Source organism: Heteronotia binoei, chromosome 1 (assembly GCF_032191835.1).
Source record: "Heteronotia binoei isolate CCM8104 ecotype False Entrance Well chromosome 1, APGP_CSIRO_Hbin_v1, whole genome shotgun sequence".
Classification (NCBI taxonomy): domain Eukaryota; kingdom Metazoa; phylum Chordata; class Lepidosauria; order Squamata; family Gekkonidae; genus Heteronotia; species Heteronotia binoei.
The window spans coordinates 139327338-139351452 of NC_083223.1; the positions used below are offsets into that span (position 1 = coordinate 139327338).

A 24115-nucleotide genomic window follows, 5' to 3' on the forward strand; every position below is an offset into this window, starting at 1 on the left:
CCGATTGTGAAAGACAATAAACAATTTAATAGATGGCAAAGAAAAATTTCAGAGTTTGCGTGGGCGGGGAAGAAACCAAGAATTAAAATAAAAATTTTAACAGATGCAAAAGAGAGAGGCAGATTTCAATTACCAGACTTAAAATTATATCATGAAGCAGTTTGCTTAGTATGGATAAAAGAATGGATAATGTTGTTAAACAAAAAACTCTTAGCGTTGGAAGGTCATGGAAATAAATTTGGCTGGCATGCTTATATGTATTATGGGGGGGGGGAAGATAGACGGCTTTTTCTCTCACCATTATATAAGAAACAGCTTGCTAAATACATGGATGAAATATAAGAAATCTGGAGATGAGATAAAACTGTTATGGATAGTGCCAGCCGAAGTGATAAAAATAACAGCTGAGACGGGTGAAGAAAAGTGGTTGTCAAATAATTAACTATTAAAAATACAAAGTGGCAAAATAGAATTGAAAACTGCTGAAGAGCTGAATAATAAATATGATTGTTTTCAAGTGCAAAAGAAAGCGCTTGGTGGAGAATGACATTAAAACTGAAGGAATGCGAAAAGAGCAAACAGAAATGGAAAAAGTTCTGCTTGGAGACAATGAAAAATTAATTTCAAAATTATATAAATTACTTTTAAAATGGTCTACGGAAGATGAAGTAGTGAAATCTCAAATGATTAAGTGGGCAATTAATGTAAATAAAGAAATACAGATGGAAACTTGGGAATATTTGTGGAAGAACTATGAAGCTTTCGACGTGTTATAGTATTAAAGAGAACTGTTTTAAAATGATGTATAGATGGTATATGACTCCTAAGAAATTGGTAAAGATGAATAATAAGATGCCAGATAGATGTTGGAAATGTAAAAAACATGAAGGTTCTTTCTACCGTATGTGGTGGACTTGTGAAAGAGCAAAAAAGTATTGGCAGATGATTCAACAAGAAATTTCTAGGATCTTGGGATATGAATTTAAGAAAGTTGCAGAGACTTTTCTGTTGGGATTATAAATGGAAAAATTTCCAAAAGAAGATAGAACTGTAATTTGGTACTTGCTTTCAGCTGCTAGGACATTATATGCGCAGTTGTGGAAGCAAGAAAAAATACCAGAGAAATGGGATTGGATTGTAAAAGTTATGACATGGAGTGAAATGGACAAATTAACAAGAATTTTAAGAGACTATGATTTACAAGTTTTTAAGATGGATTGGAAAAAGTTCAGAAGATATGTAGAAAAAGAGTGGAAAATAAAAGGACATTGGACAATTTTTGATAATGATAAAGTCTTAGAAAAAAAGAAGAATATTAATTTTTGTTTTTATTAGTGAAGGGTACCTTTAAACATTAGTACTTTAAGTAAATAACACCGGCGGGGGTCAAGTAATGGGGGAAGGGGTGGGTAGAAAGTAATATGAGATAGATAAAAGAAGTTATTAATGATGCAAGAAATATAATTTGTTACCATATGTTACCAAATAAAATTGTTTTAACCAAAAAAAAAAATTGAATGAATCTTTAATGTGGCACAGAGCAAAAAGTGCGAGCTTTATAGAAGCTCCCAGTATATATCCCCTGTGCTTGAAAAAACACAGAAAATAATTCATGCAGCACAAGGAGCTCCAGAAAATAACTCATGCATGCAGTATAAAGAAGCTCCAGAAAATAATTCATGCAGCACAAGGAGCTGCAGCATCAGGTGAATTAGCTGAAATTTTCATGCGCACACACACACACACACACACATACTTGTTGGATCTTTTGCTCTGCTTGTGGAATCTGCTCCACTTACTAAGAGTGAGGGAAATGCATTCAGTGGATTTCTTCTTCTAGTGTCAGCCCCCCCCCCCTGTGTATTGTTCTGGATACTGTCTCTCAACCCTCTGCCACAGGAGGCTGTTGGTAGGCTGTTTACAAAATCCAGCCAGATCAGGTTTTGCTGTTATATCAGCCCATCCTCACAGACTGTTCATTGGATTTATTCCTCATTAAGACATCCCCAAAAACAATTTTCTGATTGCTCCTTAAAATGTACCATCGCCATTTAATGATCACAATTAGCTTTATAGAAGTCTTTTTTAAGTGCCAGAATTTCTTCTCAGAGGAAAACATCATAAGTACTAGAATAGTTTCATAGAGACAAAAAAAAGTCCTCTAAGCGCTAATGAGCTGTTTATATTGCAATGACAAGCTCTTATTTCAGTTAATACTTAGAAATAATATTGTACTCTAGGAATCAATTCTGGCATTTAGAGGTGATTTTGGTTCAGGAAAGCAGCCTGAATAGCCTTAAGTAGTCTTGACAGATCTTGGAAGCTAAGGAGGGCTGGCCTTGGTTAGTACTTGGATGGAAGACCATCAAGGAAGATGGGGTTGCTAAGGAGAGGCAGGCAGTGGCAAGCTATCTGCTTATCTCTTGTTCTGAAAGCCCTGTGGTTCTGGGGTTGCTGTGAGTCAGTTGTGACATGACAGCATATGATTACTGTTATTTTGATGGGAGAAAGGGCAGCTGGACGAGGATAGCCTCCCTACACACAGCGCTGCAGCTCAATCCAGTTTGGCATCCCTCATGATTGCTTTTAGGGAGAAATTAAAATGACAATGTGACTCCCACATTATGTGTAGTTTGTTCTTTAGATATAATTGTGATGTGCATTTGATATCTTAGCACTAGTTTCAAAGCATGATGAATACCTTTTAAGTGCAACATCGGGCAACCAAGACATCTAGTTACTCTTTTTAGGGTATTTAATTGGTGGGGTTTTTATCTTCTATTTGCTGAACGGGTTGTCATCTTGCATTCTGTTGATGTTTGGGCTTCATTTATGCAAAGTAATTTGATTAACTAAGGGAAATGTAATCCATTCTTTCTCATGATACAGATTAAAAGCAAGACAGTGAAGATCTGGCCTAAAACCAAAGACTGGCTGAAGGGTCTTCAGGAAGAAATTGCTAGGAAGCGAGACAGCATTGCTCCTATGTCACCCACAGCAAACTCCTGCCTACTAGAGGAAAATTTTGATTTCTCAAGTTTAGATTATGAATTAGAAGGTGTGTGACACAAACTGTAGATTAAGCTATAAACTTTCAGTTTCTGATCAGGTACCCCTTCTATATTCTTCCCTTTTTTGTTTCCAAGGTATAAACAAGAGTTTATTAAATTCCATGATTTTTAGTTATTAAACTCCATATGGTGTCAAATTATTTCATATGTATTTGAAATAAAGGCCTTTCCTGAATTTCCTGTACTGGGACTTGCTGTTGTAGCCAGAGCCTGTTAGGTACATGAATTAGGGTACGCTAACTACTGGAGTTACTCATGTTGGACTGAAGTTCTTCTGAATGTTGGAAGGAACTTTTGAGTAGCATGCTGGACAGGCAGAAGGGGAATGTGGGAGGCTCTGATGCATGTGTGGAAGCTCTGTGCTTCACTGTTTTGTAGATCATGACCCAAGTAGCTGCTAATCCTTTTAGCTGCACTGTTTGTAATAACACTATTGGTTGAAGGAATGTTTGTCAAGGGCAAGGAAAAAGACAGAGAATGTATTCTTCCATTCCTATTTACCCACCACTGTCATATCTTCTGATTTAGGTGATATTCTATATGATGAAGATGACTATTTAGATGACACTGCATTTGCAGTGGAAGATCTGCTGGATGGGCCTGAATATTTGATGATGCCATCCATGCTCCATGCAAACAAATCTCCTCATCTTACTGGAAGAAAGTGGCAGCCATACAAAGGTAACCTTCATAGCTACCTAAAAAGAAAGTGGACAAATTGTAGCTATAGCTGTAACTATGGCCCACTCAGAGCATAGGTTTTGGGGAGATACCTTCCTATACAAAACATCTATGTATAGAAAACAGTAAACCCAAACGTTGCCTACATTCAAGTGTGTGCACTCCTGTGTTCTGTAAATTTAGCTTATTAATATTATCGTCTTGTTTTATATAAATAATTGGAACATGCTCTTTGTCACTGTTGTCTGCATGTAATACTTGTTACATTCATGTAACATTTGTTAATAATCACAATCTGACTTTTAACATACTTTGCAATCAATAAAAAGTTTCCACTTGATTGGGCATTCAATCAGACAATAAAGAATTGATAAGACAACCACTTTCTCTGCGTTTCAGGTATCATGATACTCTTGTATCATCCTGTAAACACTAGGATGTCCAAATGTAGAGGGTCTAACAAAGCAAGTATTATTAGTTGGTAGCAAACTGGAATTTCCAGTTAGAGTTTGTAGATGATTTGTTAACTAAAGTTAGTATTAATTGTGGTTTGTTGTGGCATCTGGATTCACAAACCATAGTTTGTTCTGTGATACTGCCTCTTGCAGTCATCTAGCCAGAGACGGCAGTATAGGAAAGATAATCTTCCTTCTGTGCAGTAGAAGGAGGTGAGGAACAGAATAGCAAGAGTTTATACACAAATCAAGATTTATTACTAATATCTGGTAAATGAACCAGAGTTTGTTGTACAAACCACAATTTAAATAAACCATCGTTTATCATAACATTTGACTGCAACTTTTGTTTCTGGGAACCATATTGTTAATTTTACTGGCCAGTGAATACACTAAAAATGGACTTGTACATGAGGTTCAGTTTGGTTGCTATCAGATATCAAAAGTTAATCCAAGTTGAATTCAATGTGTGGGCATCAGATTTCACATGACAAGCTTGCCATAGGTTGGAGTCTATTTGCCTCTAAATACAGATAATTTCTTCAGTTTGCACTGCATACTGCACGGCTTATGAAGAGGCCTTATGCATCATTTCATGTATAAGGATACACTTGTGTACTTAATATTTTCCAGAAAGGTCTGTGGTGCTATATAATCCAAACAAGCCCTGTGACCCAAACTCTCCACCATAGAATGCTCTGAGCAAATTAATTTTCAAAACATTTGTCCAGTGCTTAGAGAAATTGACCCATTCTTTGCGGCCTAGACTTTCCCTGTGATTGGTTGTTTTCCCTTATTAGGAATGACAGGGAGCAATGACTGGGCTTGAAGAGCTAGTAATTGACAGAAGAAAGTAGCTTAAATGTATATCACTGAAAACTGGGGAATACAGTTGCCAACAAGGGGAAATGAGATCTTTAAATTACAACTGATCTCCACATAACAGAGATAAGTTCCCCTAGAGGAAATGGCTGCTTTGGAGCATAGACTCTATGGCATTATATCCCACTGAGGTCCTGCCCTTCCCAAGCCTTCTCCTAAATTTCCAGAAATGTCCCAACCCAGAGTTGGCAGCCCCATTGAATCATAGAATCATAAAGGGACCTCCAGGGTCACCTAGCCCAACCCCATGCACAATGCAGGGAATTCACAAATATGTTTCCCCACACATACACCAGTGAAACCTGCTCCATGCCCAGAAGATGGCAAACATAATAATTAATAATAATAAAACCCTTCAGGATCCCTGCTAAAACTGGCCTCAGGAAGCTTCTTCCTGAGGCAAGCACATGTGTCTCATTGTATTCATTTCCCATCTTCCCTTCTTTTGCAGGTAAACATCTAATTTTTGTGTTGTTTTCGTTCTGTCTTGCTGTGTCTTCCATTTGTAATTATTTTGCCATATTCCCTAGATGATGCTGACCTGGCTGAGCTAAAACAAGACCTAGAAGGAAGTGGAGAATTTCGACATCGTTCCCCAAGCAGATCTTTTTCTGTCCCTGGTAGGCCTCAACCACCACAGCGACCACCTCCTCCGGGTGAGAGTCCATGTTTGGTCCATGACAACAGCAATTGTCAGTTACAACAATATAACAGAAATGTTTTGGAAATGTTTTGCGAAAACCAATGGGATTTCCATCTACATATATTTACCTGCTTCGGTAGGGAGGGCAGGATATAAGCATAAATAAATAAATATTTACACAGGATGAAGTCATTAGTCATGTAAATCCTCTTTGGTCTTTGCCATTTTGAACAGGTGTAGTCTACAATCCTGTGCATGCTTCCTCATGAACAAATCCTGTTGAACAGTGTAAAATTAACTGCTAAGTAAACACACACACATCAGACTGCTAGTCACCTCTTTATTATTGGCCTTGGTCTACCCATGGATTCTTACTTAATTCATGATTTTATAACAATGACCACCATTCAGTGGAAAGATCGTTAACTGTTTTGCAATAGCTCTTTCTCCCTTTCCCCTTTTCTGTAAACCTACCCTCTCTTTTGCCCCCACCAATATTCCCCTCCCCATCTCTACCAACCTACCCCCCTATTTCTCCCTCTTTTTACCCCCTTTCCTTCTCCCCCCACTTTCTTATCTTACCGGCTGCAGTAGCTGCAGCATCTGAAAGTTGTTCCAGGCCTGGAATGGCTTCCCTATCTCTGAGCCAGATGAGGCTCCAGGCCTCCAGATTTGGCTGCAGTAGCTAAATAAATCTGGACTACAGAATAATAGACTATACAGAATAAGAAAAACCTCACCATGCACAAACCAGTTTTATGTGTTGTTCTTATATAAATATTTGTTGCATATATATATATATATATATTCAGTTGTGTCTATGTATCTATTAAAGTTACCATGAAAGTCCAGCTATGGGTACAAACAACTAATTTACATCTTCCACATTTTACAGAACACTAGACTTTGCGTAAAATACAGCTGGACCTGGAGTCTTTCCTGGCCGTCATCACCATCATGGCCAGGCCCAGGGGCAGCTGCTTGTGGCAGCCACCACCAGCTCTACAGGTGCTATCAGCTGTGCCATCATTGTACAATGCTTTTGGCAACTGAAATCACATTATTTTAGTAGACTTTTTGGCTGCCCTTCTGTGTGAACAAGGCTCAGGGCAGCTTACATCAAGGTCTCTCTCAGTTCCTATCACTGTCTTCTGAAGGGGGAAGGGAAATTTTAATACTTGGCTGTTGTAAATCTCTTCATTGATTTTCATTAAACATTACCCAGAGTATTAAAACAACAATAGCAACAACCCTGTTTTACAATAGTTTCTGTCTACTTGGATAAAATGTAAGGATTTTTTTCCCAGGCATTTTTGGACAATTGTATTTAACTCATAAATGCGCTATATTTAATCCAATTAAAGGGCACAATTTTTTAAAAGCACACTTCTTTCAGTTGACAGGTAAGATTACATAAATCCTCACTTCTCCACAATCACTATAGGGGTATCATCTATTCAGTTTGGGTAAAACTGAATTGGGGGAGGGGGAGTAAAATTAAACAACACTTAATACAAATGTTTGAATTGTGTAGATTATGCATGCACAAACTAAGGAAAAAGCTTGTTCACCTCAGCATTCCACGTATGAGAAACAGTAGGATATGCTTGCCTCTCAATCACCTGTGCTCAAGCCTGGTAAGCCGAGGGAGGCAGGGTTGGCAGAGGCAAGACTAAATGGTGCAAGCAGGATGCTTTTTCTATTAGTTTGCTCCTATTAGAGTTCACCAGGCTCTGCCTGCTGATTTTTCCTATGATCCACCTCCATCCAGGTGCCACAATATTTAGAATCACAAGTTGACAATGCTGCCATATTGGGCTGTGAGACTTCCCCTCTTAACATACATACTTATGTATTCGTATATATATATATATATATCTTTGTGTATATATGTGTTACAGCAATTCACTCTCTTTTCCTACAGCTGGATTATCTGTTAAGAAATCCATATCAGATGGTTCTATCTCTTCAGGTGGTCACTCCTTGTCCTCCATCTTGCAAACAGCAAAGCTCCTTCCAGGAGCACCACAACAACCAGTGAGTAGTTCAGCATAATTTTTCAAAGAATGTAAGTGAAAAAGTAACAGTGTGCCAAAGTGTCACCCATATATAGCTGGATTTATAACTCCTAAAAATGGAAGAGATATACATAAATGGTTGTTCTTTTGTCTCTCCCCCTGAAAACTGTCTGCTGAAGACCAGGAGATTCTCCTGAAGAAAATGTTGTGTGGTATGGGGGACTGAGTTGCAGAAATAGGCAAAATCATCCCCTTGGTGTTGTTCAGGTAAAGCGAACTCAGCACCTAGGTTTACTTCCCTTGTGTGGTAGCAGGGGGAAGCAGCAGAGAAGACAATGAACTCAACTGTCACCTGACAAATTTGGCTAGTGGCATCAATCTCAGCAGGATTGCATATATAAAGGCCACAGGGATTGGGATTAGAGGGAGTGTATAAGAAAAGGCTTTCTTTCTCGTGGAAGAGATTAGTTTACATTAGTTCATGATCAGTAGCAGAAAGCCAGTCGTATGGGAAATTAGTAAGATTTCTCTTCTCTTTGAACCTCGCTTTGAGAGTGGCAGGATATTATATCTGTTGTGTATTTTGTTGGAACTCACTCTCTCTTTTTTTTTTATTCGTGTAAGCCAAAATCACGGACTGGAATTAGTAAGCCATATAATGTCAAGCAGATCAAAACTACCACCCCGCAGGAGGCTGAGGAAGCAATTCGGTGCCTGATGCAAGCAAAAGGAGGTAAACTGATCTGTGCTTTCTGCTTAGAAATTTGACACCCTTTCCTAAGTATGGCATACAGAACAAATGCCTCTTTATGGAGCCCTCATCAGATATTAATACTGCTGTTCTTGTGTCTTGTGAAGTATTAAAACAACAATAGCAGTGGAAACAAACCATCACATTGCAGAATAGGAGCACTTGTCTTTTGTTTCATACTAAATTGGTTTCTCTCTTTTCCAAGAGACTTCACTAAGTCTGCACAATTACTGCTAATGGAGTTCATTGAAAAACCATTCTTCTCAAGTTATAGAAATAATAAAGTGTTAAGTGAAAACAGTTTCCTGTTATTGAAATGATTTTTTTTGTGAAACTGATCTAAATGTACTTGCATTATAGAAGCTATGCCTCACCTCTGTAATTCTTAAAACTGTGGTCTACCAGTGCCTTGAAGTGTTTTCAATTGGTTTTCAAGAAATTGGAATCATTCTTCATACATTATGATGTATTTGTACAGAATTCATGGACTATGTGTGGGGGTGGGTATTGTTTAGATTGCGGATTATTTCCAGTCACTATGGCAGTTGTCAGTTAATAAAATTACTGCTATTCAGGGTCAGGGTTTATACTGCACTTTACAAAGATGACTTCAAATGGAAATGTACAAGTCACTTACTACATGGTTCAGCTGCCTCAAGCGGGGAGGCAGGAAGATTTGACCTGTCAATTTCCACACATTCTCTGTAAAAAGGATATTTTTTCTCCAGGCCTGTTGGTAACTGTATGCTTAGGGGTTGAGTCTGCTGTGTTCACACTGTTCATCTTCAGAACTGAGCCACAGTAATAGGACTCACAGGGAGATTAAGTGATTTGTACTGTTGTCCTCATTTTCAGGGCAAGGCTGATTCCCCCCCCCCTCCCTTTTAGCTATAGAAATCAAGTTCTTGTTTTAATGTTACCATTCAACACATTTTTGCCTTTGACTCTTCTTGAAGGAAATGAGAGGACAAATTTATTTTAGACTTTTTTTCTATGTATGTTTGCTTTAGTTAGGATTTTTAAAAAAATCTTGTCTTAAGAGCATTTAAATGATTTAGTAGTGATCCCTTAACTCAAAACAACTTTTATCCAAATTCATTACCACAGTAATAACAAATGCAGTGCTGACAAGTTAAGTAACATTTTTACCTTTAACAGATATTTTCAGCTAAGATGGTACCAGTCTTAGTCACAATAGAGTGTAACATTATTCAGAGTAAGAAAATTTGAGAAAATATATGTATTCTGTATACTAGATATATTTCAAAAGGCACTTCTATGCTTTTCATTGCAGTAACAGCAGAGGAAGCCCCGGCACCCTGTCCTTTACGAACACAAGTCGTCACAAAACCTGAAACCTTCCCCAGTGCTACAAAGTCGGCACCACTTCGCAGTCTGCAACCCACCCCAGCGTTTGTGCCTCATAGACCTCCACCCAAAGTTCCCACTGCTAAGAAGCCAGTACCTTCACAAAGGATGGGGGGGAAGCTTGGGCATGTAAGTGCCATGTTTTCTCTTTCTTAGCAGTATACATGGAGTTCCTTAATGTAGGCTGTTAACACCCAGATGGCTTTTTCTGGCCTGGTTATGCAATAGAAAGGTATCAATAAGTGTGAAACTAGCAGGCCATTAATGCAACATTCTCACTGAGGTGAGTAATTAGGCATTGAGTCTTTTTCTCTTCTTAAAGAGATTCTAATATTACATTTGCTGTAGCCAGTATTTAGAAAGGGAGCAAAACTTTAATGCGAGAGAATGTGCATCAGGCTTCTGCTATGCTTTATACAGCAGTTCCACATGTACGTTAAGTAAACTTTCACTGTGGCAACAGGTAATGGAACACTGAAGGGGAGCATCTTATATTTTAAATGCCTTCTGTCTAAAAATATCCATCAGACTCACATCTTTCACTTTGTATTTAGTTCAAAGTGAAGCTATCCAAGGAAATTCATCTTCTGTGCCAAGGAGATGCAAGTTTTGTGGTTGGAATTATGCAGATCAAGGGAATGCATGATGATTGGCTTATGATTGCTTAAATTGCATTGCTATGTCTGTTCTGAAACCATATTAACATTTTTGAGGCACATCCAAGATTTTTTGTAGTAGATGTTATGGGGGCTAGAATATAGATATGCGCACACAAGGGAAACAGGTGGCATGGATCTGGGGAACAGAGGCAAATAACTATGCAAAGCAGATTTTGAGGAAAAAGCCCATCAGGAACTCATTTGCTTATTAGGCCATACCCCGATGCCAACCCAGCAGGAACTGCATTCCTGTGCATTCCTGCTGGGAAAAAAGCCCTAGTTTTGTTTTCAAAAAAGTTTTTTGCACATTTTAAACATACCTTTTTACTATTGAAAGTTAGAAGTGTGCTATACCGATTCCTCACTAGCAGTAGCTCTCCCCCCAGGCTTCTGCCTTCCCTGGCTCAAGCAATCAATTCTCCACCAGTTGCTGTGTGGATACATTTTGATCTGTGGCTCCCTCCAATTTCCTTCAAGCTTCCTGCTCTTGTTTTTTGGAGATCCAGAAGCTGTCAGGAAACTGGGAGGGAGCTGCGAATCAAAATGCACCTGTGCAGCAACTAGTGGGGAATTGACTGCTTGAGCCGGGGAAAGCAGAAGCCTGCGGGCGGAGTAACTGCTAGTGAGGAATTGGTTCTAATCTTTGGGAAAAAATGGAAATGGAGGGGTTTTTTAAAGGAATCTCAAGCAATACCAGATTTGATACAGTATGTGCAGAATCATAGAAGGCTAACAGCTGACACAATAACACGTTTACTGTGCTTGGCTAGGCTTGAAGCAAACTTTCACTGTGTGTTTCTTGCTCATTTTCATGTCCTTAATAATAATAATTTTTAATTTATATCCCGCCCTCCCCGCTGAAGCAGGCTCAGGGAGGCTTACATGGCATAAAATGCTAGGTGTTGAGGGAATTAACAGTTGACTGAGATTTTGTCATCTTGTTCTCAGCCCCACTCTCCAGAAGAGCAATTTGAACAATCTGTGGGTCACTTCTCCTTTGCACTGCCAGAGCCTTGCCTTGAATCAAGAGCCATTACCAGTCCTACAAGGGCAGCTCCGGTTCCTAAGCCAAGAACCACGTACCCTGGCAAAATTTCTGAGAAAAGGAGCAGCGAAAAGCAGCCGGTACTGCATCTGTTAGAAGATAGTTCTCTTTTTCCTCCTCAGAATTCTACTTCTGCCCCAAGAGTTCCACCCAGAAGAAAGAAGTCTGCTCCCCCTGATTTCCATCTCCAAGTTATTCAGAGTAGTGACAGCTTGTTCCTGGAGAGTTTAACATTCAATTCCAACAACAATAACAATCCATCAGAACATTGTTCTGAAACACAGGATTCCAGCACCCTTCCTCTTTGTCCCAGTGAGTCGTATTTTCCTGCAGCAGCCCTCATTGCCAGCCCAGTTGACAATGGTTCTAAGCCCTCAAGGACAACAGCTTTGCAGCTGGATGCTGATCTGCAGGCTCCTCTTCTCCTGAACAGCCAACAGCCTGAGCAGCTCTTAAACAATTGTTTTCTTACAGGAAACCCTAGTCAGTTAAGCTTTGAGGAAGACTTTGTCCCTCTTCAGTCAATAGCTTCACCGCTGCCTGGCAGCCCAACACACGCTCTAAAAGATCAGAAACTCTCCAGTCCAACAGATTTCAGTCACTGGGTTACATTTGGTGAGGATGGCAACAGCAATAATACATCTCAAGATCTCACTGAACTACTTGCCTTCAAGCAAAATACTTGAGCAGACACAGGCTCCAATGTATAGCTTTGAGCCTAATCTTTTTCTTTTCCCTTGTTTATACCACACACCAAAAAATGAAACAAGATTTTTTCCATACAGCAAGAAACTATTACTAGTGCTCCCCGATTTCTTCTGAGGAAATACGGAAAATACAGGGGTATAAGGATTCCCTCTTAATATCTGCATAAAATCTAATTATCTTTTAGCTCATTGCATAGCAGATGCTTACTATTAAATGATGCGATCATTTAATTATTTAACTGATGGGGAAATGCAGTGACCAACTGTATGTTTGTTTTGTTTTTAAATCTGATTATTTTACAACCTTCATACTTGATAACTTCCGTGCTCTATGGAAAAGACAATTTTAATAGGCTTTTATTTTACTAAGACCTGAAAAGGAGAGAGAACACTGAGCTTATGGATAGCAGCAGATGAAAAGGTGGAGTTGATGGTAGTGGTTCCTAAGATGCCTTTGGAACTGCTGCCACAATTAAAAGTGTTGGTAATATGGCATTTCTGGAAACAAGTGTTGCGGCAATGTATTAGTTGCAGAACTGAATCACTTCTAATGAAGTGTATAGTTGGTGATTCTTTCTGCTGTTCTTAATAGTACAAATGGAAAAGCCTAGAGCATGTATTTTAAAGTATCCTTTTATACTGAGGTTGTAAATAATAAATTTATTTTATAAAAAAACAGAACTTGGCCTATTCCTTCTTAAGTTATCACTAAAGACAAAAGGTCACTATGTGTCACTTGTTCTATCTTGCTTCTATTCACTACTCAAAAACTAGAAGATGAATGTCAGTAGTGGTAACCATTTACTGTTTTGCACAAATGTGCTCCTCCCCATCTATGACTTGAGGCAGAACACAAAACCTCTGGGTCCTCTGTGATGACTTTATAGTGTAGTGCACACCTCACCATGCCTTATATCTGAATTCTGTCTAGCCCAATATTCTGTTTTAACTATGGCTGATAGGTCATACTGGGAAATTTCCAAGCAGCGCTCAAAGATATAAAATTTAAAACTTTATTATGAGAATTAGTCACTCCACCTGTCCCGTCATCTTGAACTGGGTCTGTCATTGTTGCAAGCACTGGCCAAATGTTGGACAAGAAGAGTGCCCATGGCCATGTATAAGTAGCCTGCTATACACCGCTCTCTGGAAGGAGTGTCCTCCTTCCTATTTTCACCCTATCATTTCTTTGTCTGATGTTCAGTATCAGCTCAAATGAAAGGCAGATTACTAGAAATTGACACTCTTACCTCCTACTGAATATATTGCACAATTAACCCTTCTGTCTTCAGAGAAATCAGTGTCATTGGATATTTGCAGCTGCATTTCAACATAAAACACAAATGGGCTAAATTAAAAAAATGGTTTATTGCTAGTGCCAATATTCTCTGCAACAAGATAATTTAACAGTTTTGTGGCAGCTTATTTGCATGATAATGAAAGCATTAGAAGGAAAGCCCATTTCAGTGGACTTACAAATTGCAAATAAAAGTTGTTTTTATTACTCTATTTGAATGTGTACTATCTTGCCTTTGTCATTATAGCCTAAAGGTGGCTGACTGGTGAGCAGCCTCATTAAAACATGAATCCTTCCAGTAGTGCCCTCTGTGTAATCAATTTCTGCTCACGTCACTCAGTTTTAACAAATCAAAGCCGCAGCAAGACAGCTGATCCAATTCAGTTGTACACATTTATGAAATTAATTGCTAGAAATATAGAAAACTCTTCTTTTAAATATTTTTATACTTACTGTTACAACAATAATGGGGGGATTTATACTTGTGCAAAACTTCATAACCTTGTCTCATCAAGGCACACTAACCCACTGCAGCTGAGGTCTAGCTCACATTACTAATGTTCAGCATTTGCCCAAATCAGTTTGCATGAATGAATCCATTTTTAAGCCTTCTGCTGTTATCAAACATGCCACATTTAGTAGCTCCTCTCACATTAAGACTTTTCCAGTTTTATTTTAAAACCATCCATACTGCACTGGACAGCTCACTGTTTCATAAATAATATTACAATAATAAACTAGAGCAGTTTATAAACTTACATGCTTTGTAGGGTTATGTAACAGCTTCATCAACTTTACGCATAAACATAACATTTTGAAACAAGGGAATACAGTAACAGGTTAAAGATCAACATAGGGCTTGTTTGACATTAATTTTTAAATCTCACTTTTGATATCTTTAACATTCCTGTTAAATAGACTGGCTCAATGCAGGTATTATGCAAACTAGAGCTAAGGAAAAACTATCATTTGGTGTAATGTCTGAATGGAAAAACCATGGAGTTCAGTCAGCCAGCTGGCCAGGGAAATAGGTTTATGCTATCTTTGGTTTGACACGACACTGGATTGACAAACCAGAGTTTTGGTTATTTTGTTTTGCTTCAAAAGTTACTGCACCCACAGCTGAGGAAATTATAAAGATAGAAACAAAAAATGGGGATTTTTAAAGCATAATTTGCTTGGTTTCTTGTTTTGAAAACAACCCTTGCTTAGTACCACTATCCACAACTTGAAGTGATATCTGAAGTGAGGATTAATTTTGGGATTGTGCTATATTCCTGCATACTAACACAATGCTACTGGAGCTTTTAGAGGTTTTTATTCTAGAGCTTTTTAGAGAAGACGTAGCTTTCATCCCAAACATCAACATTTGGTTTATGGCACATTTTGACATAAGATAGCACAGTATTTTTAATCCTGAAGTGCTCCTATACAGGAACAGGGTTTGGTCAGATGCTACATTCTAGTGTATTAGATCCACATGGTGCATATATGTGGGAAGTTTTATCCCACGCTCACCTTTCAACAACTGCCTGCGGCTGGCAGTATTGTTACAGGAAGAGCATGGCAGCATCCCTGAGGACTTTCCTAGGCTAAAAGGGCATTTCAGGGTTTCCAATTGGCCAGGAAGTGTTTCTTGGCAAGTTTTAAAAGAGATTCCTCCCCTCTACTACATTCCCAGGTACACAAGAGCATGGAAGACAATAAAGAGTTGTGATGACTTTCTCTTTGACATGTATGGCACTGGACATTTACGCATTTTCATGTTATAAGCATACTCCCAACACCTGCAGTTATGAGATGAATAAGACCGAATAAAACCCATTGCTGTACCTCTGTAGCCCTACAAGCACAGTTTCAGCACAGGTGTCTGTGGGAATTACATGAGATATCACAAAGAAATAAGCCATGTGTTGTAGTAATTCATCAGTTTCTCAGATCTCGTGTTAAAGTTTCTTGAATAAACTTTAGGGTTTGCTGGTAGAGGAACGAATCCTTGTTCTTTGGCTTGCAGATATTCAGGTGGCTAACTTCTACTGGAATGAGTTCTCCTATGCCTAAATCTGAAAAACAAAACCCAGCAACATTAAATATAAAAGGAATGACACACACTGTACATTAACACCCATCCTGTGATCCTGAGGAAGATATGCAGTCTATATTTGCTATCTGGGGTGCTGGGTATGCTTATAATTTTTTTGTTGACAGCAAGAGAATAAAGAGTTATTCACGACCATTTATGTCATTGCCAAAGCATGCTACTAAGTTTCTGACATCCAAAAATTACAGTTGAGCCGGTTTTTAGATTGTGCATGTAAGATATTTTCTATAAAAATATATATTAAAAATATATATATATATATATAAGGGGCCCACCAGAACTTCTATAGTAAAGAAATCCATAACTTATGGACTGAAGGTTTACTAAGCAGCCTAAGATAGGAACCTTTAATAAGAAAGGAGAGTGTCAAGGGTCCGGGCAAAACCAAAACCAAAAGTGAGGAGTGAATCCTCAGTACCTAGGTTAACGAACCACCACCAGTCCCTCTGCCCAGTCCTCGACTGAGAGACCTGAGGAACCCAGTTTCTAGCCCTGGGTATTACTCAACAAGGTAGCCCTTCAAGGTCGGACAAGCAAGCTGAGTTCCCAAAAAAATAACTGGTAGCAGTAGCCAATGTAAGTCAATTTCGATTGAATCCCCAAAACCCAAATGATGCCACAGAATAATAATTAATAACCCCAAGAATAATAATTAATAAAAAATTAACATGCACATCTGCCTCCCATCCTGCCCCCATATTCACCCCGTCTTCCAGCGTCTCTGAGGCAGTTCCACACACCATCAGTCTTTCTGGTGTCTGAATATGGAAGCACATAAGTGAGGTGGAGTGGTGGTGTGAACCCACCAATTCACTCTAGGCTCTCACCAGTATTCTTTTTTTAAAAAAAATTGCCCAGAGCACATATGTACATGGCCACTAAAAATGTATGGGGAAAAAGAAATCCAAACCACACCAAGGGGATGGTGTGCAACAGCCATTTGACTGTGCCGAAGTGCCTCCCGTGCGGGAGCATCTGATGGAGATTCAGCCACTCCATTTTGAACCAGTCCAATTTGAGATGCCTCCCATGCACCCAAAGCTGTTAGTCTGGACCAAGTCATACTTTGGCTTTTTGGTCCTTTGTCCCAGATGTTACTTGATCAGACTGAAACCAAGAGTCCAGTTAAAGTTTCAATGTCCAAAAGCAGGTATCCCAGCCATTCAAGGCCAAACTCAGACAAAAGATGACCCAAAGGAGGTGCAAAGGGGAGGGATGGTGGCTCAGTGGTAGAGCATCTGCTTGGGAAGCAGAAGGTCCCAGGTTCAATCCCTGGCATCTCCAAAAAAGGGTCTAGGCAAATAGGTGTTGAGAGGGACGGTGGCTCAGTGGTAGAGCATCTGCTTGGGAAGCAGAAAGTCCCAGGTTCAATCCCTGGCATCTCCAAAAAAGGGTCCAGGCAAATAGGTGTGAAAAACCTCAGCTTGAGACCCTGAAGAGCTGCTGCCAGTCTGAGTAGACAATGCTGACTTTGATGGACTAAGGGTCTGATTCAGTATAAGGCAGCTTCATATGTTCATATATGTTCAAACTAGAATGGAAGATCTTCCTTTATGCCTGGCTGCCAGCAACTGGCCTGATTCTGTTTGACCAATCAGGTGTGTTGCCAAGACACAAGACCATGTACTTGCAGTAATGAGATGGAAAACAAGTGCAAACTTCCCTCCTGCCCCTTGCAGTAAAGTTCCTGGACCTCTTAATCTCATCTGCATCTTTGCCTGACTCCATCCTGTTCCTTCTCTTACCCCTGTAAGTAATTGTTTTCAGAGAGAAACCTTCTATAATTTTACAAAGCCCCAGGGCCTGAACCAAAGTTTCGAAAAGCCAAGAAGCATCTAGAGAAAGACCAGTTTCTTGACAGAGGGAATATTTTTTGGGCTCCAAAGAATGCTGATCCACCCCAGTACCAGAGAGAGCCAACCAATTTATCTTCTGAAAATCTGATTTTTCATATGTTCTCTGTCGCTTTTGCAGTGTTTATGCCACAGAACTTAGATGGTTTTCTCTTGCTACACCAGTTCATTCTTAAAGATCATTGAGGATATCAGACCTGCAGATTCCACAGGTACCACATGCAGGCTCAGCATTCTGCCAACTCGTGTTGGTAATGTTTCTGCAAAACTTAATACAGGAAACTTATTCTCCTTTGCAAATGAGAGAAATTCATCATTCAAGGCTTTAAGTGCAGGAGAATCTGGAGGGGAAAAAAAATGAAGTTAAACACGTTTTTGTTATAAGATATAATTATTCCACAAAACTTGGTAAAAAGTTTATGCTCAGGCTTGAGTAGCTTTCTTTTACTTTCCATTTTATTATATAGTATGATTATTATTTTATTGTCTCACATTTCATGGGGGGAAACACCACACATCTATGTATACACGTGCACACACATACACAAACAACTAAATAACTGCCCAACAGGTATACCTTTGCTGAGTTCCTTAACTTCCACAGAAGGAAACAGCAGAAATCTAACATTTATTGAATATTCAGCCAACTGGGACCCATGATGAGGTACACTATAAAATACAATTCCCCGGGTGTTGTTTACAATGGAATCCATTTTTGGGTCCTTGGAAGCATCCAGGAGCATCTTCTTGACTAGAAGACCTGATAAGAAATGTATTCAGGAAGTAAAGTTGAATTAATGCAAAAATAATAAACAATGTACCTTCTTCCTTCTCCTATGAAATAGTCAACTGTTACATAAAATAGTATTACATTCAATCATGGAAGGCAAATTATACTTACCGTTTTCGCACACAGCTTACCTCGCAGTCACAATCCTGTTCCCTCCGCAGCATCTGGTCGGATTTCCCACCATCTGCGCCGGAGTTACAGAAAGTGCCGCAGCTTCTGCGTAGCAAACGTAAACTGGGTTTTAGCGGTTTACGTTTGCTACACAAAAGCCGCGGCACTTCCTGTAACTCCGGCGCAGATGGTGGGAAATCCGACCGGACGCTGCGGAGGGAACAGGATTGTGACTGCGAGGGGAGCTGTGTGCGAAAACGGTAACTGTTGCTATTCTAACCTTTAATCCAAGGAGGTTTTTTGTTCTGCGTTAGCAAAATTCTCTGTCTCAAAGGCTTTGGTGTGCTAATCAATTGGCCAAAATTAATACTTTATGGGTTGCCCCAGATAATTGAAAGAGGCAGCTAGTATGAAGGAAGTTGAGTATTACTCAAAATGATTTAGTGAAAATAAAATGCTTTATGTTCTTATCAAAGATTTCAGGTTTTCACGGCTGGTAACATCATTAGGGTTTGTAGAATCTTTCAGGATCAAGTGCTGTGTTCTACTGGAGAAAGTGCATTGAGTATGCACAGCAGCCAAGAAGGTCTGAGCGCCTGCTCCGGCTGCAACGCCACTGAGGATGTTCTCCGTAGCTGAGAACCAAACGTCTGGAAGGAAAACTTTCTCCAGTAGAACACGGCACTTGATCCCGAAAGATTGTACAAACCCTTTATGTTCTTATTTATTTATGTTAATTTCTAATCTACTCTATCCTGCAAGTGGGCTCAGGGTGGATTTACAACAAATTTAAGCAATAACAATGTGTAAAAAAATTAGAAATAAATTTAAACAGTTAAAACAATAATATTACTCCATTTCAGGTGGAAGACAACTAATCAGGCCTTTCAACACTGAGAATAGGTACCATAGCACAGAGGTACAAAGCAGTTAACCTTTACGCACTTGACTATCAGCTGCAAACTTAGACTATCAGCTCTTGACTATCAGCTGCAAACGTAGAAACATAGGGTAATATGGCAGATATATACAGAAACCATTGAGCAGCTGTTGCTCAGCAGAGGAAGGCTGTTGGTTGTGTGCTTCTCAAAGGCATCTGACTGGCCACTGTGAAAAACAGGATTCTGGATTAGATTGACCTCTGGTCTCACCCCATCAAGTTCTTCTGAGGCTTTCATGCCAACATAGCCTCCACAGGCACCCACCTTAGTCTCCCACCTAAAATTCCTCAAATGGCACATCAAAAACTCAGAGGTCGAGACCAGCATTCATTCATACAAATGACAGCTCATTTTGTCATTTGCCTATCATGACATTAGTGAAATGTGTAATAATCAGTTTTCCATTGCTATCACATGGAATTAGGATTTCACCTTAACCCTTTTTATACCAACTTAACAAGACTGAAAAGGCTTGGGTTTAAAAAAACAAACAACCCCCCCCCCCTAAAAAACAAAAGCCTTGAGTTGTTCATTTAGATTTTAAAAGGACTCAATGGACTTGCCCCCCATGCTGTGTGACATCCATATAAGAGGCCTTTCTCCAATACCAGCAGCTCTTAGTTTCTTGAGAAGTTCAGAACTCCTGTAGGCAATAGATTCCCTGCAAGGAATGAGAAAAAAGTAAGCAGAGGATGTAAATGTAAGTAAAGCAAATTGGATTAGTGGGAATCCTGGGATTCTTTTGATGGGGAAAAAACGGTAATAATAGACAAGCTTTCATGAAAGGCAGCTTGCCAACACAACCTGTTTTCTTCCTGCAATATGCAGCCAGAGAGATATGCTGGACACGTGAGAAATCTCACGCACATTTTATGTGGGGCATTGAGGCTCCATAGGCCACAGGTCCAGTGCCCAAAATAAACTGAACATTTTCCTAACACATGTCACAAAATCCTTTGCATTGCACAAGGCTTCCATGAAAGGTGCACAGGCTTTACTAGTCAATGTGCAAAGGGTATTCTGAAGATGGAATCAGTACAGTAAATGAGATGCATAGGTAGCAATGACTTTGATGCATTCCAGTTACAGTGTGTATCCTGACTGCAGGCAGCGGCTTAATATGCATCCTAGTTGGCATGGATACTAAAGAGATCCTGCTTTTACAACCCACTCCAGTTAATGGGATTTATAAGCTACAGAACTGTGTGCAGGCCTGTAGCCACAGTTCACATACATCGAAATCTGCCTATTCACTATTAAGTCTTCAAGACAGTATGGGAACTTGTTTCTTCTGGGACACAAATACAAAGGAGCACAAGAGGTTTCATAATTCAACAGGGTTCTACAAGTTGTCTCGGGGTCCAAGACACTGTTGCAGATAATACTCTTATAAATAGCTGCAATCTTTTCTGTACTGCTCGTGAATCTTTGCTGATGTTTCATGTTACTCTTAAGATAACACAATTTGCTGTACAAGCTACTAATATCAGAACAGCAAGAGTTCTAATCAGGGATTCAGTTCTTTCTATAGCAGAACACAACTGAAGCCATTAGTCTTCTGAACATCAGTGTGAAAAGAGCTAGATGAAAAACAGACCATGTCCTTGTTGGTCCTCATTTAGCTGTAACCTTTCTCTGGGCAAATACACTGAATCAAAGCAATACTTATGCAGGTCCAAATCCAGAGCCAATCTTAGACTGCACCTGAACTTCCCACTAGGGATGGGCACAAACTGAAAAATGAACTGCAGTTCAAGTATGAACTGGGTCAGTTCTTGGTTTGTTTCAAACCAGCTCATTTGGTTGCATCATTCCTGAATCAAAAAACAAGCCACTTTTTTCCCATGGAGATTCAAGTGGTTTGTTTTTGCAGTTCATTCTCTAGACAGCCTGGTGCTGATTCAATCAATTCCTAGGCAATGCTGGGAGTGGACTTGTGGAGAGCCTTAGAAACACCCAAAGCAGTTGTCCGTAGCTTTTGGCAGCTCTGGGAGCCAACCACGGAGTTCCCATTCTGCTCTACTGGAGCAGGTATAATACCACAGCTGTTTTCGCTTTATAGAACATAGAGAGATGCGTTAGTTGTCATGACAGCAGAAGAAGAATTGTTTATTGCAAATTAAGCATGAACCACCTGGTTCATGCTCATCCCAATTTCTCACTATTCTGGATGGTATCCCATTTACAAAATGATACAGAAATGTCAGTTTGGGGTACAAAGAAATGGTTACACCCAGGCCTTGAATTTAGCAGGAGCTCACAGGAGCGCAGCTCCTGAACCTTTCTGAGGGTTCCCCTTCCTCATTCCCACCTTGCCCATTGAATAGTAGGTGCAGCTGTATAACAATCCCTGGATGAGCTCCATCACCTATTTTTCTACAAAACGACCCCTGGTGCCACCACCCCCCTTTGGAATTTATCATCCAAAGACAAGCAATGTTATAATGTTTCACAGTAAAGAAAAGGGAACAGCAATAGCAAGTGGCAGAGCAAATGTTTGCATGCAGAAGAATGCGGACTCAAGTCATGGCACTTTTAGTTAAAAAAAACCTCCTTGATAGTAGGACTGGAAAAAGACCCCTTCTTGAGACAATGGAGATCTGCTTCCAGCTAGAGCAGATAACACTGCATCTGATGCACAATAAAGCTGTTCTTAGTACAGAAGGCTGATGCTGATCAATCCTGAAAACACCCTCTTAAATTTCAGCACAAACACTGTAATTAATTTGCATACGCAAAATGGTATTGGTTATAATATTCTTAACTTTTATCTTGACTACCATCTGACAATATGAGATCTTTCACAAAAAAGAAATACAATTCAGGTTCTCCCCAAATAGCTGGGTGGTGGTGGTTGTTATTAATCGTATGGCAGAGTTATACACAGGAAGCACATAATAATATAAAATATGTAAGCAAGTTGATACAACAGGTATGCTGGCCAATTGGATAATCCCCCTAACTACTAGTATCTAAATTTTCAATCCACTCAATCACAGCTCAGGAGAGTTCAAAGAGCTCTGTCACATCTCCCTGGAAAGCATGACAATCACATTCCTGTGACAGATGGAAAACAGTTTGATGGGATGCACCACAATCACATTCAGGTCCTGGCATTTTGCCCCATTTAAACAAGAAGCCTGCACAAATGCCAAAGCCTGTTTGTATTCTACTACACATCTTTCATACTTTATGTGGCAAGTCAAATCCTGTGGGCCTCTTGTCAGTGTTTATCAGGTTAATGTCTTCCTCAAGTTGTGCATCTTATTTATTACCTGTAGCTCTCCACAGGACATTTTGCTCTCCAGTCACTCAGGTGGGTGTCATACTCCACAGATATAATTCTAAGCATAGGACAGTCCGATGCTAACCATGTCTAAATTTAGAAGACATGAAACATGAGAAAAACAAATGAATTACATAACATTGTTAGAGTTTCAGCCATTAAAATAAGGACTAGCAACCTATTTTCAAAGCAGATCCTGATACAGAACAGTAAAATATAGTTACAGAACAGGTAGTTTTGAAACTGATTCCTTCTGAAAGAATTTGCTGGAAGTTTGTCCTTAGCACTTTAAAAAAATCAGTAATTCAACAAAAGCTATGACCAATGAGGACATTTTCACTTCTTCTCCAGGCAGTCTTCCTAGTCTGTATGGTTGATTAGTTGTATCTACCATTGAAGCACAGCTGATATACCCTAGTCTGCTAGCATGACCCAGAACTCAGAAGGTGATACTTTTCCAGTACGTAAGTATAGTGGCTGCAGTCAGACATGTCAACAAATGTCTCTTTGTCTCCAATATGCAAGAATACAGTTTGCTCCCATGCTCTTACTCCATACACTTTTCCCCTCTTTTGACACTTGGGAGTATGATTGAAAGCTTCCTGCTATAGGATGTCTTCAATCAATTTCCAATTTACTGTGACATGTGAATGCAGATGCCTAAGCAAACTGAAATGTGTCTTCATCCCACAAAAAGAGATTCTAATCCAGAATTTGTGGGAAAGAAGAAAACTCATTTACATAAGAACCTGCAGTTTAATGTCATGGCAAACTTAATCTGGATTCAAAGTTTCCCACACTAGAAAGCTTTTAATCATACTCTGTGTATGGGAAGGAATGAGGTCAGGGAGAGAGCATGCAATTATGAGAACAATCCGTCTTCATACTCACCAAGGACACACAGAAGTTCATTAAGACATCTGAATGCAGTTGGTGATGAAAAGAATGCCTGCTTTGTCGTATAACAGATAGAAGTTACTAAAGCTCTGCTAGAAGAAATGTAGCAGCCTAAAGGAAAAGGGCTTGAAACAGAATATGAAACTAATGGTATCATGAGATCTTACTGTTGCACATTGCACACATGCAACACTACATTAAAGCTTAAAAATGACCATACCAAAAAAGAAGAAACCTTTGCCTAATATTACATGTAACTAGGGCTTTTTATTATAGGAAAAACCCAGCGGGGATTCATTTGCATATTAGGCAACATCCTCTAATGTCAAGCCAGCCAGAACTGTGTTCCTGTGCATTCCTGCTCAAAAAAAGCCCTGCCTGTAAGCCTTTCCAAGCGTGTGAGAAGATTTCATGTAGCCAAACCATGTAGACATTAAACTCAAACTCCGTTCACCTACAGAACAAATTCCCATTGGTGGGCCTACCCATGGTTAACTAAGGACTATTGCAAGGTGCTCTACTTTGGGAAGCTGTAGCTAGTGCAGAACACTGCAACTAG

General features: G+C 39.5%; 2 protein-coding genes across 3 annotated transcripts in view; one reads left to right on the forward strand and one right to left on the reverse strand.

Moving 5' to 3' along the window:
- SYNJ2 (synaptojanin 2) overlaps positions 1–12956 on the forward strand; it is a 116542-nt gene extending 103586 nt beyond the window's left edge. For both annotated transcript variants that reach the window (XM_060241396.1, XM_060241405.1), the window contains 7 exons: positions 2890–3058; positions 3600–3752; positions 5620–5745; positions 7657–7769; positions 8375–8483; positions 9796–9998; positions 11477–12956. In XM_060241396.1, the coding sequence (XP_060097379.1) occupies positions 2890–3058; positions 3600–3752; positions 5620–5745; positions 7657–7769; positions 8375–8483; positions 9796–9998; positions 11477–12259 (1656 nt within the window). In that variant the 3' untranslated portion in view covers positions 12260–12956. The remainder of the gene's footprint in view (positions 1–2889; positions 3059–3599; positions 3753–5619; positions 5746–7656; positions 7770–8374; positions 8484–9795; positions 9999–11476) is intronic.
- Positions 12957–13629: 673 nt separating this feature from the next.
- SERAC1 (serine active site containing 1) overlaps positions 13630–24115 on the reverse strand; it is a 45327-nt gene continuing 34841 nt past the window's right edge. Inside the window, exons 13-17 of the mRNA XM_060241419.1 lie at positions 22649–22749; positions 19937–20034; positions 18109–18291; positions 17729–17872; positions 13630–15640 (exon numbers count right to left, since the gene is read on the reverse strand). Of these exons, the coding sequence (XP_060097402.1) occupies positions 15504–15640; positions 17729–17872; positions 18109–18291; positions 19937–20034; positions 22649–22749 (663 nt within the window). The 3' untranslated portion in view covers positions 13630–15503. The remainder of the gene's footprint in view (positions 15641–17728; positions 17873–18108; positions 18292–19936; positions 20035–22648; positions 22750–24115) is intronic.